The sequence below is a fragment of the Neopelma chrysocephalum genome, unplaced genomic scaffold, assembly GCF_003984885.1.
Source record: "Neopelma chrysocephalum unplaced genomic scaffold, ASM398488v2 Primary Assembly neopelma1_188, whole genome shotgun sequence".
Taxonomy (NCBI): domain Eukaryota; kingdom Metazoa; phylum Chordata; class Aves; order Passeriformes; family Pipridae; genus Neopelma; species Neopelma chrysocephalum.
The window spans coordinates 228,035-243,204 of NW_020897850.1; the positions used below are offsets into that span (position 1 = coordinate 228,035).

General features: G+C 40.6%; 1 protein-coding gene across 3 annotated transcripts in view; it reads right to left on the bottom strand.

The window, feature by feature from the left end:
• LRP6 (LDL receptor related protein 6) overlaps nt 1-15,170 on the bottom strand; it is a 121,623-nt gene that overhangs the window by 13,537 nt on the left and 92,916 nt on the right. For all 3 annotated transcript variants that reach the window (XM_027702484.1, XM_027702482.1, XM_027702481.1), the window contains 6 exons: nt 13,713-13,939; nt 12,189-12,373; nt 10,501-10,827; nt 6,969-7,171; nt 3,981-4,192; nt 3,595-3,785 (listed from right to left, as the gene is read on the bottom strand). In XM_027702484.1, the coding sequence (XP_027558285.1) occupies nt 3,595-3,785; nt 3,981-4,192; nt 6,969-7,171; nt 10,501-10,827; nt 12,189-12,373; nt 13,713-13,939 (1,345 nt within the window). The remainder of the gene's footprint in view (nt 1-3,594; nt 3,786-3,980; nt 4,193-6,968; nt 7,172-10,500; nt 10,828-12,188; nt 12,374-13,712; nt 13,940-15,170) is intronic.

Sequence of the window (15,170 nt, forward strand, 5' to 3'; positions counted from 1 at the left end):
GCAGAAGACAGTCAAAAGTTGTTTTAAAGGTATCATTAAAGACTGTCCAAAGAGAGTGAAGACTTTATAACTCACACAGAAAACAAGTATGTTAATCAAAACCTGAGGGCTCAGGAGAGAGGTTTAATATAAGCTTCCTTTATTCAACACAATATGACATGGTCATTAACACTCAAATATTCAGTGTGTTTATCAGATTCTGACCGCAGCTGAAACAATATCACACAGTCTACACTTAGGCTACAACTTGAAAATTTACATATAAATCCTGTTATTTCAGCTATCTGGGCTTATTTTTCACTTTTACTACAGCAGACAATAGTTTTACCTATGTTCATCCACGGAACAACTTCCAGCAAGTTTTTATATTTAGTTCTGTAAGAAATATACTAAAATAACTGAATACCATGGGAAAAAATCTACCACATCTCTACCATGCCCAAACAAGATAATGTAACAGGACAGAAGACACATGCATTTCATGATTTTATACTTTGAGTAAATTCTATCCCTCTGCTTTGTTTAGTAGCAAGAAGAGGTTTTTTGCTTGTTGAGAATGTTATGAACAGTATGTCAGTGATGACGACTAACAAACAAATTCAATGGTGAAAAATGTATTTACCTCCTTTTTGCTAAATGTACACAGAGCTCAGAAGTTAAGCAACCTTCCAAACATTTACTAAGCGTTAGAATCCAAAGAAGAACATGGAAATTCAAATCAGCTAGACTGGGGTCTCACCCACCACTTTGGAACAACATCAGCAATGGTCTGATTAAGAAAAGACGTTGATGGATTGTGAAGGAGGTTATACCCTGATGTAGAAATTAATAGACTGAGTGATGTAAGTCAATCTAAATAACTGCAACCATCTATTAACACCCATGAACATGACTAATTGAATAGGGAAAAGGTGAGAAACAGAAACCTGAATTATGAGAAGAAAAGATGGGAATAGGGCAAAGGCAAAGATGACAGTAAGAAATACAAAAATTAGGACACTGACCTACCCAAATGGAGTCTACACATGCCCTGCTCTGCCCTGACCATGGCAATCAGCATGGCATTTTGCAGTATGCACCCAAAGCTCAGAAGCTTAAAATTTTCACTTCCTTAATGTTTTAATCTTTCTTTTTAATATTCATGACCAAGTGTAACTGACTATTTCTGACTAAAACAAGGCCCTAAAATCCCTTCTTCCATAAACCAACAATAAAATCTGAAGCTGACTCATCAGAGTGCTAGTTTCCTTTATTGGGAATGTCAGATGAAAGGGAGACATGATTAAGAGGAATTCTGTCTCCTGGCATCACCATCCTCTCTCCAGCAATACCTTTTACCAAAAGACTTAAACCCAACCAAATAAATACAAAAATCAGGACACACCCATAGCTCATTCTTTTTCCAAATAAAAATTACTTAATTCCAGAGCTATTAGACATTTCCAAATCACAGTAAATTTTCTGGAAGAGAAGAACTAATTTCCAAATAGTTTCCATGCCAGGGAGCTAATTCCAGTCATCTTTTCATAAATCATGTGAAGACTCTGGTTAACTCCAGTAGGATATCCCATTTGGGCAGAATACCAAGTCCTAACTGCATGCCTGAAGGACAGGGAGGAAAAGACAGACTGCATCACATTAAAGGCATTCTAACTGTCCTTGTCTTTATGAGTACTGGCATCTACAGAGTTGACAGAGCAAGAGACTGTGAATGTTTTAAATAAGCTAACATGCAGAAAAATTACTCTGCTGGTCAAAAGAGCCTATTAATCAGCATTCCTAAGCACAGGAATGCATCTCAGCAGTTAGCAATTTATCATGGTGATTACAGCAATCTATTTGTGGTGCAAATGCCAAAAAGCAAGAGAGGTTTTGGAATGATTTTAGTTTGTGTTCTTCGAAATATGGTGAGCTTTTACTATAATCCAACACTGGTGATCCAACAACCACATCTTCAAGAAAAAAGAAAAGCAGAATCATTAAAACCAGACCGAACTGGAATTTTGACCCTCCTTCTCTGGTGTTTTAATTTTGGGCAGATAACAAACGAAGAGAGAAATAAAGCATGGTGTAATTTTCTGCCACCTGTTACTCTACTCATGCAAAGTCTGGATCTGGGACAGCTTAGAACATACTGAGCTACACCACCCCAATTTTTTTTTTTTCAAAAATAATTCACAAACTCAGGCTATGTTTTACTGTTTTAAAATAGTAAACAATCAGGATATTGCAATTCATTAGTGACCCTGAACCTTCCAGTGACACACCACTGAAAAAAACCTACTATTTTTCTGAGCCTTAATTCCAACCATCTAGAAAAACTGAAATGTTTTTTGAAACAAAAGCTTATTCTAGCAACTTAATAAAAGGTTGAAAATCACAGCAGTGTCAATGGGGTTACACGCTGATAGTTTGAATGAAGGAATCATGTCATAAGTGAAAGACATTACTACAAACTACAAACTCTTGTTAAGTTCTCAAACTTGCTCACAGATTCCAAAGTGTGTCCTTATTTCCTTACACGTGTACTTATGCCTCTGACAGTAAAAAACACTGCTGAAGTAGAAGGACATACATTATTCAAATTGAGGATGGGCTTACCATGGAGGAAGGAGAATTTCAGCTGCTGTCCTCCACTAGCAGGAGTGAGATATGGGCATATACCCCATCAGCTAACATGGGTATGAGTGTGCTCAGAACATGCTCTCACTTAAAGCAGCAACATCTGGCCTAACCCATATCACAAATTACTGCTGATGCTATGTGAGGCAGCTGAGCTGATCCAGCAGTTTGCTGGATTAGGTTAGTAAATAAAAGACATCTCAGTCTTTCTCACCCAATCCGGACCACGTGATTTTTCCCTCTTCTTTTACTCTACTTCTGGTTGCTTGCTGGACTCTTTCCTGAACCAATTCAGCTTTCCAAGCCAACAGAACACCATTCTCTATTTCTCTTTTTCTGTATATTGTTGTTAGGTTATTATTTTGCTTATGTGGTTAAGTGAGCTGAATCAACTCATAGAGGAGGTCAGACAAGCACCATAACCAACCTTAGGGAGCAGGCAAAGGGAATTCCATAGCTGGAGGAGGGAGTTTTTTGTCTTTTGACAACAGACGTTAGATCTGCTTAATTCCTCTCACATCTTTTCACCCTAAATGACAGGTGCATAGGTAACCTGGACACCTGTTGCTTTAATTCTGCTGGACAGATTTTCCCACCAACAGGAAGCTTTTCTCTGACTGACAAATTACTGCACCAAAACCAATGCCTTAAAAAAAACACCCTCTTCCTCCCCTCTCCAAAACTGCTGCAATTTATTTGTGAACTAACTTTGGGAAACCATACGAAGGTCTTGCAGGGAGAAACTGAAGTAAATAGCATGTGTAGCGATTAATAATGCAAATCACAGACAGAGGCATGAAACTGTAAAGGCATGATGCATGAATCATGCACATTCCTTGGCTGGGAATTTGGGGAGTGATTACAATCATAGTATAGACTGTTTATAGTAGGAAGAAAAAGATGACACCTTTGTCTGCATTCCCCCACACCCACACCACACCAATGAATCACTGAATTAAAGTGCTACTCTACCTGACAGGTCACTACTTTCAATTCTCCGCAGATCTGAATCAGCCCAGAACAACTTGCCCAGCTGGCTGTCGATAGCCAAGGCTATGGGTTTGCTCAAACCGCTGAAAAAAAGGACTTCGCGTTCAGTTCCATCCAATGCTGCTCTCTCAATTTTAGGAGACCTTTCCTGCAGGTTGGTGAAATACATGTACCTGGAACAGGAAGGATTAGAGGAAAAAAAAGTTTATTTGATCTTTCCACTTTTTTGCTACAAATCCAGGACATCTTAACAAACGTCAAAGTTGGTTTCATTCGGACAAACAGAAACCAAGCGGCAGCAAAAGAAACAACTTGATTCTCAAGCCCTTCAGCCTGGATTTCCCCACATGACTATTTCAGATACATACCCTTTCTCTGGATTCACCACAATGGCTCTGGGCCTGTCTTGATCTCCTTTGAGCACCACTCCCATGGGTCTCCCATCCACGCGTGTCACGTTGATCACGTTGGTAGCTTCGCAGGTCCAGTAGATGTAACGGCTGTAGATGTCAATGCTCAGGTCATAGGGCTGCATATCCAGGTTCTGATTGGGAACTGGGCTTGTCACAACAGTGAGGCTCTGCAAAGAAAAGATAAGTAACACACAGAAGAACATTTAATCGTAATAAACGTGAATAATTGTATTTGCTACGGCTGTACCATGTACTGTTCAGAAAAAGGAGACGACCAAAATACTACCATAAAGTACAGCAGAGTAAGGAGAGACTTAGGTCCCATTGTCCCACCAACACCTTTGATAATATATAGAAACTTAGTCCTAATGGTTTGTTGTAATGGCAATCACGTAAGCTGGTTGCAGCTCATAAGACTTCACAAGTTTGATCATTAAGTCCAAACTGTGTTGAAAGTCCAGGGTCAGCTTCTGTATTTCCTCTGCTTTTTTGACAACTCTAAGTTCAGCCTGGATAGACCCAAACCCAGCACATCTAACACTCTACAACAGAAGTACATCACCACTAATTCCCAAAGCTGCAGCTGAATGGACAAAAACACAGGCAAAGGGAGGCCAGACAACACTTGAAATTCTTGCCTCATTCTTCTCCACCATTGCTGCCACCTCACTTGGGGGACGTTAGGGTGAGTGGGAAGGCAGCTCTGCCAAAGACAGAAAGGACATCAGCTGGTGTACAACAGTGCCTTCAGAGCACTTCCAGCTAATACCTTACTAGTTCAAAGTTCTTGCCTTTTACTGGTCTAGACTTCTGGAGTCAACATGCCTTTTTTTTTTCTTTATTATTATCTTTAGAAAGAACTTAATGAACATCTTTCATGAACTTTTAAAAAAAACTGAAGAGGATCAGTAGATCACTAAACATGGGCCACATAATCTTTTTGGAAGACATGCTTTTGAGGTGAGCTGCTTCCACTATTTCATCCCCAAATTAGACTTCACCAGGAGATTTGCCTAACTTTATTTGGCTTGTCACCTCCATGAAATGGTGTGCCTTTAAGTCTTACATTTGTTTATTTTGCTGACACTGGCAAAACCATGATGCTTGATTATTTAAGGCTGAGGGGCGTTCAGCAGGATCCAGCTATCACCACACCCACGACCAGAAACCACACTCTTAAAATTAAACTGAATATAGCACATCTGTGTTGTTCATCTGAATATAGCACATCTGTGCTGTTCATCTTCATTTCCCGTTCCTCCCATATTAAAAAAATTAGGAAGAAAAAAATCTATTTTAAAATGTGAATAAAGTAAATAAGTAGTCACTGCTCACAATTACCCTCACTAAACCCGTGTATGGGGTTTGTGTGGCAAGGTTCTGCCAAGGGGGAGAGGGCTATAGGGGTGACTTCTGTGAGAAACTGCTGGAAGCTTCCCCCATGTCCAACAGAGCCAATGCCAGCTGGCTCCAGGACCTGCTGTTGGCCAAGGCCAAGCCCATCAGGGATGGTGGTAGTGATAAATGTGATAACAGGTTTAAGAAGGAAAAAAAGCTATTGGGCAGAAGTAAATGTGGCCAGAGAAGACAAGAGTGAGAAATATGTAAGAGAAACAGCCCTGCAGACACCAAGGGCAGTGAGGAAGGAGGGGCAGGAGGTGCTCCAGGCATTGGAACAGAGATTCCCTTGCAGCCCATGGTGAGGCTGCTGTGCCCCTTCAGCCCATGGAGGTCCATGGGAGTGCAGAGATCCACCTGCAGCCCAGGGGGGACCCCATGCCAGAGCAGATGGATGCCTGAAGGAGGCTGTGACCCTCTGAGGGACCAAGGCTGGAGCAGCCTCTTCTTGAAAGATGGCACCCTGTGGAAAGGGACCCACACTGGAGCAGTTCGTGAAGAACTGCAACCTTTGGGAAGGACCCACGTTGGAGAAGTTCATGGAAGACTGTCTCCCATGGGAGGGACCCCATGCTAGAGCAGAGGAAGGAGTCCTCTCCCTGAGGAGGAAACAGTGGCAGAACCAATGTGTGATGAACTGACCATAACCTCCATTCCTGTCTCCCCATGACACCGGTAGGGAGGAGTTAGAGAACTGGGAATAAAGTTAAGCCCAGGAAGGAGGGAGGGGTGGGGGAAGGTGTTTTAAAGATTCTAGGTCTCATTATCTTACTCTGATTTGGATTGGTAATAAATTTGATTAATTTCTCCCAGCTGAGTCTGTTTTGCCTGTGATGGTAACTGGTGAGTGATTTCTCTTTGCCCTTATCTCAACCCACAGGCCTTTTGTTATATTTTCTCTCCCCTGCCTCGCTGAGGAGGGGAGTGACAGAGTGTCTTCAGTGGGCACCTGGCATCCAGCCAGGGTCAAACTACCACCACCTGTATTACCTTTTGCCGTCTGCCGTACTCTACTTTTTCTGTATTCCCCAGTCAAACACATTTTCCCAAGCTTGCTACATATCTCTTACAGGTCACTAGTTTCAAGCTCCTCACTCAGTGCCCCAGTGTTTTACAAAAACTCTCTTCCTACCTGCAGCAGAGCCTGGGAGGCTCCAGACACAGCTGTGTGCTCATGACTCTCCATTTGAGAGTCACAGCCTGTGCACCCTGCTGACACACCTTCTTGCTCACACACCCCATTTCTCCCAAGAACTTTCCCTTCCATGTTTCGTATCTCAAATGAGGGTTTCAAACAGCTTCCAGACAAAAGACAGCACTGAGCAAACAATGCAATGTGAACAACAGTTGGCCCTTGGTTTTCCATGATTTACTTCTTGCTGCACCTCCCAGATTTACTGACTGAGGACTCCAGAAAACTCCAGATGCCACTTGGTTTGCCAAGTGACATCAACCTACAGGAAATCTGTGTATCTAAATTATTCCTGTACAATCAGTCATTATTTGGCACACTAAAGTTTAGTAATTCCATCACCATCAGCACACCTGGCTGCCGTCTTCCTGTGCCTTCCGGATGATGTTCTGCCGGGAATCAATCCAGTACAGCTGCTTATCCAGGGGATCATAATCAATGGCTCGGACGTTCCTGAGACTGTGGATAGGGAGGATGATGTCTGGACTCTGCTGCTCATCTATCACCATGCGATTAATTGCATTCTTCTGACTGAACAACAAAAACGTTGTAGGAGCTTGACGGGGTTAAAAACAGAAAGGGGGGTGGAAGGGTTACACACAGCAATAAAATTGGACATTTTTATGTTTAAGAATGACAACTACTATACATAACCAGACAGTACCTGTTATCTCATTCCCCTTCTCCCTCTTCCTTTGCCAAAAACAAAAACCCCAAAATAATACATAAAAATCCTAACCTCTGATGAATTTGAAAAGCCTTTCAAATGATCTCTTTTTACTATAAATGTCTGTACATGGATGTGAAAGGCAAAGATAAATTTTATAAGTGGATGGACTAGTGAATGTGAGGACTTCTGTCAAAAATCACCTGAAAGAAGAATGGTCAATCATGCCTCTCAAAGAACTGTCCATTTTCTTTCTAAAGGAGTCTTAGGGAAAGGCAGCTCACTGCATGAAGTTGAACCCTCTGCCAGGTACACTTCTACTTGCAGAGGAAGGTGAGAAAAAGCCAGCACTGGTTCCTTATTTAGAGGTTTCAGGGAAAAAGAGATTGACAGTGGTTCAGTCCTGTTCCCACAAACCTTCTTTTTGCCTGCACTGGAATGAAACAAAAACTAATTCACAGGAAAATCTCTTAACTGTGGGTGAGGCTGTGTTTTTGGAGAAAAATGTATTTGTTCTTCTCAAATCTATGTATCTTTATTATTTCTAGGTGCTTATCTGGGAATAATAATCTGCAATCAGAAAAAAAATAAATCTGATACTCTGCTCCACGTGCCCAGCAAAAATTTCCCAGACAGATAGTTTTTTCCTTAGAAATGCCATTTTGCTGTAGTTTACCAGCTGTACATTACAGTAAGAGCACAAAGCATTTAATGCATTGTTGAAAAAAATTATCTCTGTATTACAGAACTGGGTCAGAAATCAGAGGAGATAGTTAAAGTATTTTCCCTTTTAGAGGGTTCTTTTCAAGAAGGGGTTCTTCTTCACCTGAAGCCACTGCTGTGCAAGATGTCACAAGAACCAGTAGCCAGAAATGCAGTTTGAAGACTCCCTGAAGTATGTACAATCAATTCTCTTACAAGTCTGGAGAGAGTTTAGCAGTAGGAGTTCAGAGTTTAGCAGTTTTGCACTTATTTACAAGCCTGTAAAACAGGTAAGGCAGCACCTGGGAAAGGGGAGGAAGCAAAAGTCTCCTAGAGAACATCATCACCTTGCTTTGTTATTTTAGAATACACTTTGAACATCTATTCTGATTTAAAAAAAGGCAGAGAGGAGTTTCCTTGGTAACTAACACACAGACCTAAAATCCTAAACATCCTATAACAATCAGGCCTAATTGCAAGGTACTTTTGCTTTCTGGAAAACCTGTATTTTTCCCTCCAAGTGTTTCTCCAATAATTTAAACTGCTTTCTACTTAGCTCTAAACTGTAGAAGAAAGTACAAAACAAACAAACAAAAAACCCCCCCACAAGTTTATATGAATGTGTACAGCAAAATAATAGATTCAGAACACATGAGAATTCTTACCAAGAAATGAAAAGGCAAAAAAGATTAAGACAAAACAGTGCAGGTAAACATATCATGATAAGCACCTAAAATTATTTCTACTTTTCCTCAAAGACACTCACTTTCCAAGATTGCCTGGCTTACAACTTTGAACTGATGGCTCATTATAAAAAGCAACAGCAGTATTTCTCCCCTTGAGACTCTGCATCTCTGAAACAGAACCAATTTCAGAAATGCCTTCCTAGTTTTCATCATTTTCCCTCCCAATGGTCACATATTTTAAAAGTATTTTTGACAGGCAAATGGAGTGGAATGAGCATGTCTCCTATGTAACCCTGCCTTCAAACTTCATGACACGTGGTAGTTCTGATGAGAGACCAGATCTCACCAGAGCAGTGTGTCCTTTCCATAATTAAAAGAACCTATGCACACATGAGCAGGGTAATCCAAAAGGGAGGGCCTCTAGACTAATAATGTTCAGGAGTACATAAGCCAAGTTAAACAGGCAAAAAAAGTTAAAATGATTCATTCTGCAATTATAGGGGCAAAAAAAAAAAATAAATATGTGCAGAGAAGCCTAAATTTCCAACTACCTACAAATGAGAAGCTGGAAAGTTCCCAGGTTTGAATATGACAGAGGAAAATTCCTAACACCACACGAAGATCCTAGAACCGTACTGTGGGGAAATGGTTCTATTTGCTCACAACGTATTTCCTATATTTTACTCCTTCCTTTGTTTCCAAGAGCATTTTCACAAGCAAACATGACCTTTGATCATTTTGCTACTTATTCTCCACTGCAAGTCAAATTCCTCCACCTACAAAATCACAGCCATCACCAGAGAGGTGCCAGCCATGCCTTTAACTCCCATGAACGTGTGACACTGTCAAGAGTGCAAGAATTTAGTTGTCATGCCATTGTCATTGCCACTGTAATAAAAAAGGAAAGGAGAAGTACAAGACACCCGGGAGGTGGAAAAGCAGAGTTCTTTAAAAGCATAGTTTTCAAAAAATGCCATGAGGTGGCATTGGTGGAACAATCTGTCCTGCTTTTGGCTTTAAAACAACGGTTGGATTTTGCTACTCATGCATAATGTGGACAAGATACAATCTGCCTCTCTGTACCATGAATCTCTTCACCCACTGACTAATCTGAATGACACCAGTGGAAATCAGCCATCCAGGGTGGTTGCCAAAATTATGACAGCTTCACTGGCAGCCAGCTATTGAGAGATGGATAAATTATTTGGTTAGAAACTAATTACACACAGCCTGAGGGGCCTCGTGGTTTGTATTCTGCACAACAATAAAGAAAAATGGGGCTTGGCTGCACCGAGATCAGAAATCAGACAGCTGGGGAGGCTGTGGAGCTGAACCCATCTTCACTCAGGAAGAAACACTTTTTGAGGTATGACAGTGGCCCACCTCAGCATCTCATCAGCCAGAAAACACAGCTACCATAAAATTAAATCCTGACCACCTAAAACCTGGACAAATTCCATAATCCAGACCAAACTATCACATATCCTTTTTGTCAGGCAAGACTTGAAATAAATAAACATATAAATAAACAAGCAAGTAAGCACTTGAGGAGGGTATCACAGACATACAAAATCCAAAAGCATTTTTAGCCTTCCTGTTTAAATAGATGTAGCTGAGCCATTGAAAAGGTTCACTAACAGCCATTCCTCTTATTTAACTGTGATACTGGTATGTTGCAAGAGTATTTTTTTATTTCTTTCAATATTCTCTGTTCTCTTAAAAGTCAGTAGGATTTTAGTACTGTAAAACCACTCTTTCCTCCAAGTGTAATGCAACCTGTTACTAAACACACGTGCTTCTGCACTTCCATTTCCATTCATTATGGCTTACCACTGCAGGTCCTGTTGTCAGAGTTCAAGGAATAGTGAGCTGGGCAGCCACAGACAAACCCACCAACAGGCACTGCCAAGCACAGGTGAGAGCAGTGACCATTGCTTGAGGCACACTCATTCCATCCTGCCTGCCTGGATGAATGGAAGACCAGGATGTCCATAACGTAATCCAAATGGCCCTGGATGATGGTTCGGTTCTGGCCACTGGTCTTGTTGGCTCGTTCGATGCTGCGCCGGCTCCAGTCTGTCCAGTAAATGTAATCCTGATACTGAGTCAAGCCAAATGGGTGAGGCAAGTCATCAGCTATAATCTCACGGTCAAGGCCTGTTTCCAAAAAGGAACAGAGACAAAAAGCAGAATTATACGCGGACAAACAATATGCTGTTGAACATGTCACCTGCACAGAAAGGTCAACACGTGATTACTATAAAGTTACTATTTCATCATTAGAAGAGTAAATTATAAAGTAATGCACAATATTCAAATGAAATCTCAGAGCCTATCACAGAAATGTTGCTTGCCATTCACAGAAAAGAATGTATTTTGTTGAAGAAAAAAGTCTCAATTTTGAAAATTATCAGGGTTCTTAGAAAGATTCTGTCCTTTCCCCCCTCCCCAAAACAGACAGGGTCCTTCTCAATTTGATGCAGGAACCTGACACTGTATTCTCAGTTCAGCATCTCTTGCACCACATTTGGGTCTCTGCCCACCGCTTACAAAATTAAAACTGTTATGAGCTTAATGAAATTCTGCATTGCATTATGAGAAAAATTAAATGCACAAGGTTAAACTAACCTGTCTCTGCAATGTCACAACAGGAATGAGCAACCAGAAAGCCAAGACAGGAAACAGTTAATTGTGTATACTGTAGAAATGTTAAGAGACCTTGAGGTGCAGGACATGGGGGGGGAAATTATTTCCATCGTGTTATATTAATCACTTCATTGCCACAGCACCTCCTGCTGTCTACTCATACAAAATGAAAGGGAGATTATGAAGCAAGAATAGTTTGGCACACAACAAGGCAGTCCACTCCTATGAGTGCCAAGAAATTAAAAAAAGATACTGTGCAAATCTGAGAGGACTTGGGTCCTCAATACAGTACCCTGGGACGGTGAAAGAATAAAATATTCCACCTCCATTTAGCTGCAATGACCAGTTTACAAAAATCATCACAAAACACCCCAGAACAAGAGAACTCCCTGCTGACAAGTACTAGCCAGGAAAAGGCCCTTAGCATGAAGAATAATGGCGGGAAAAATGCCTGGGGATACTAACAAAGATTTAAAACCAAACTGTATTAAATTACATTGTGAAAAATACTGAATAAGCTGTTGTTATCTTGGCTTTCTCTCTGCCTTTGTTATGTAATTGTCAGTGCTCTTCAGAGTAGCAAAACAAGACCCTCCAAAACACTGAAAGCTGACAGCTTTGTCCTACATATAACTGGAAAAACGTACACTTCGTATAATTTTAACATTCTGAGCAACTCTATCACCTACAAGAAAATTGCCAGATCTTGTGTTACACGAACATGGATTGCAGAAGCAAACATTAACACCTCGTGAGTCTGGAAAACTTTATTTTTGCCTCGTGATGTGTATCTTTGCATTATTTAGGCAACAATTTGCCACGAGGAACACGGAAAAAGCAGCTGCATCCTCGTGGTGCTGCACGAGGCTCACCCAGCATGTTGGAGGATTCTATCAGGTTGGTGTCGAGGTCGGTCCAGTACAGGCGCCTTTTGGCATAATCGATGGTCAGGCCGTTGGCACGGCCCACGTTTGGCACCAGGGTGGTTCGCTCGCTGCCATCCATGGCAGCTCTGTCAATCTTGGGCTTCCCACCCCATTCGGTCCAGTACATAAACCTGGTTAAAAGAACAAAAGGGAGAAAGTAATCACACCCAATCCGAGAGAACTCGGGAGGAAAAACACTTGGGAAGTGAGACAAGTTTCCTCAAAATGCTTCTAATAGTATTTTTTCCGCTTGGAGCTGGATTTTCACCTGTATGACAGTACTTCAATAGTAACTAATCCATGTATATCATTTAGGAGGCAAAAAGGTGGCAGTTGGGCACCCTCATTTATACTCAGTTATTTAGCAGGATATTTTTCCATGGCACTTATCTTCTGTTTCTAGTCAGTTGTCTGTCATAGGAATACAAAAAGGTAGGTATCCAGGGTACTTTTGTTAATAGATGCCACTGCTCATCTCCACACAACTAAATCAATCAGCCATGTAACAACTGTGTTACGTATCAGCCAAAAGCAGAATAACACAAAATTGTATGGATTTATACTAGAGCAAAAGTACAGACTATTACATACTCACATGCCAGTTTATGCCTCATTTGGCAGAAGGATAGACTTGTACATATTTACATTTTCTTTAAGCACTGTACAGTAGAGTAAGCTGTATATTTGATGACTAGTTAGTCACTTCTTCCAAAAGGTAAAGCTGATACCATTCTAAAAACAAGTGGAATGCAGCTCACATGCTATGTTTACACTTTTCTGCTTTAATACCTCCGGTAACAAACACCTGTGAAGTCTTTCAATTCCAACCAACTGCACAATGAGAAAAGTTGCTTCAAAAACAGATGATCAAGGGGGAGCTATTCATTCACTTGAATCCAACTGAGAAGTTTCTTCTCAGGAAGTCTTTAATTTTGGATATAGATGGATATAATTGTTTCCTCTCCTCCTCTATCACTGTTTCCCTTGTCCATACCAACTAAAAAGGTTCCCTTATCTGAAGAAACAAACACCTTCCTTATTCTCAGACTATAACCTGCCCTTCCCTACTCTCAAATTAAATCATTTAATACCTTTATGGACTCTAACTTGTCATGAAAAAAATCCTAATTTTTAAAATGATAAATACATTCATTTCAATGCAATAGTATTGTATTTGAATTAATGAATTCCATTAACCTAAAACTACTTTGATTCTGTGGTTAATTTAAAACCTAAGTATAAATCCCTTTTTAATGAGCTGCTCTGATTTTTTTTGTTTGTTTGGCTTTTTTTAATATTCTTATTGATTATTCAGGACATAAGGAGCACGTTCCTCTAAATTACCAAGTGGTATTCCCCAGCTCAGTTCTCTCAGGGTTTACACGCAGTGCCTAACTAACATGCCCTAGAGTAAGCATCACAATGCTGTTTTTCACTGTTCATAAACATAAAATTAAATCAGCAAGTTACCCCTCAGCAGGGTCCAATGCCAATGCCCGGGGACTGTCTAGATCTTTCCACACCAGCACCTGGCGATGCTGCCCATCCAGCTTGGACACTTCGATACGATTTGTCCCAGTGTCAGCCCAGTACAGGTTCTTCCCCAGCCAATCCACAGCCATGCCCTCAGGGTAATCCAAGCCAAACTCCACCACGTGTTCCAGTGCACTGCCGTTCATAAACGCTCTGCTGATGGTCTGCAGGGATAACAAAGATACGCCAGGCAAATTAGAAATGTTACCAGTCTGTCATTGGGCTGGCTGTTTTTCTTTGTTGCATTTTAAACACTTTCAGATTTTAGACATCTCATAGGAAAGAGGGTCTTACAACACGCTCCTTATTTGCAAAGCAAACAATGCTGTTATTCAGAAGTAATGATTTGCTGTGCTCTACGAATGTATTCTGTGTCAATTAGAATGGCATTTCACAGGGGAAATAAATGGGATAACTAGTCTGGTTGAATTAAGCAGTCTGCATGCCAAAGTGATCTTAATAACACAGTGCCAACCTTGAGGGGGAAATATTTTGGCTCTCCCAGGACTATATAAAAACATCAATGTTATAGCATGGAACACTATTTAAAGCAGCCTAATGAAAAAGTTTAGGACAGAACAGCAAACACGAGAAAACAACCAAACTCCCAATGAGCTCAGTAGAGTAAGTGCTTCAGTACTGATGGCTAAATTTAATTTCACTAAGCAGAATTGCTTCTTGGACTTTTATTCCAAAGATTTTTTTTTTTTAACTCTTTGCCATCAGGATCAGCCTGTGATAGCAGATACAGCCAGAATTATATTTTAATAATATATTAGAGTCTAGGCAGTTCCTGGTAAGCCTGGAAGTAAAGGACTAATGTTAGGAAGGTACAAAATTCTTCTGGCAAACATGGGTCACCTTTCTATGTCCTTAATATTCCTGTCTGCATACACTCCTCACTCACTACTCACCAGAAGTGAAAAAAAACACTGATTTTTTTTTTGTTTACTTCCCCATTTGAACACTACCTGATAATTATGTCAGTTTGTGACATTACACAGCAGGGAAGTTTATATCTCAGTCTTCATCTGTATTGCTTACACAGCTCAAATGAGTATCAATGCCTAAGAGTTCACCCAAGTCATCTCTTGCAAAGTCACTTAAACTCTGTGGTTTTAACTTTGATGATTCTTTACTTGCAAAAGCCCATAAGTTATTGTTGGCACAGGGCTCAACTCAATTGCAGAAAAAGTAATTAAAAACTAAATTTTAGTGCTCACAATTCTGGCTACAACTTCTACAACCCATGAAAAACAAAAAGGAATCACTAACCTCACTGGTACCAGAGAAAACAGATGATACACAGATTTCATCACTCAACATTTAAACACTTACCCTCAACCTTTTCTGATTTGTCAGTCTAGACCTGTTCTATAAAATCTGTGATTCATA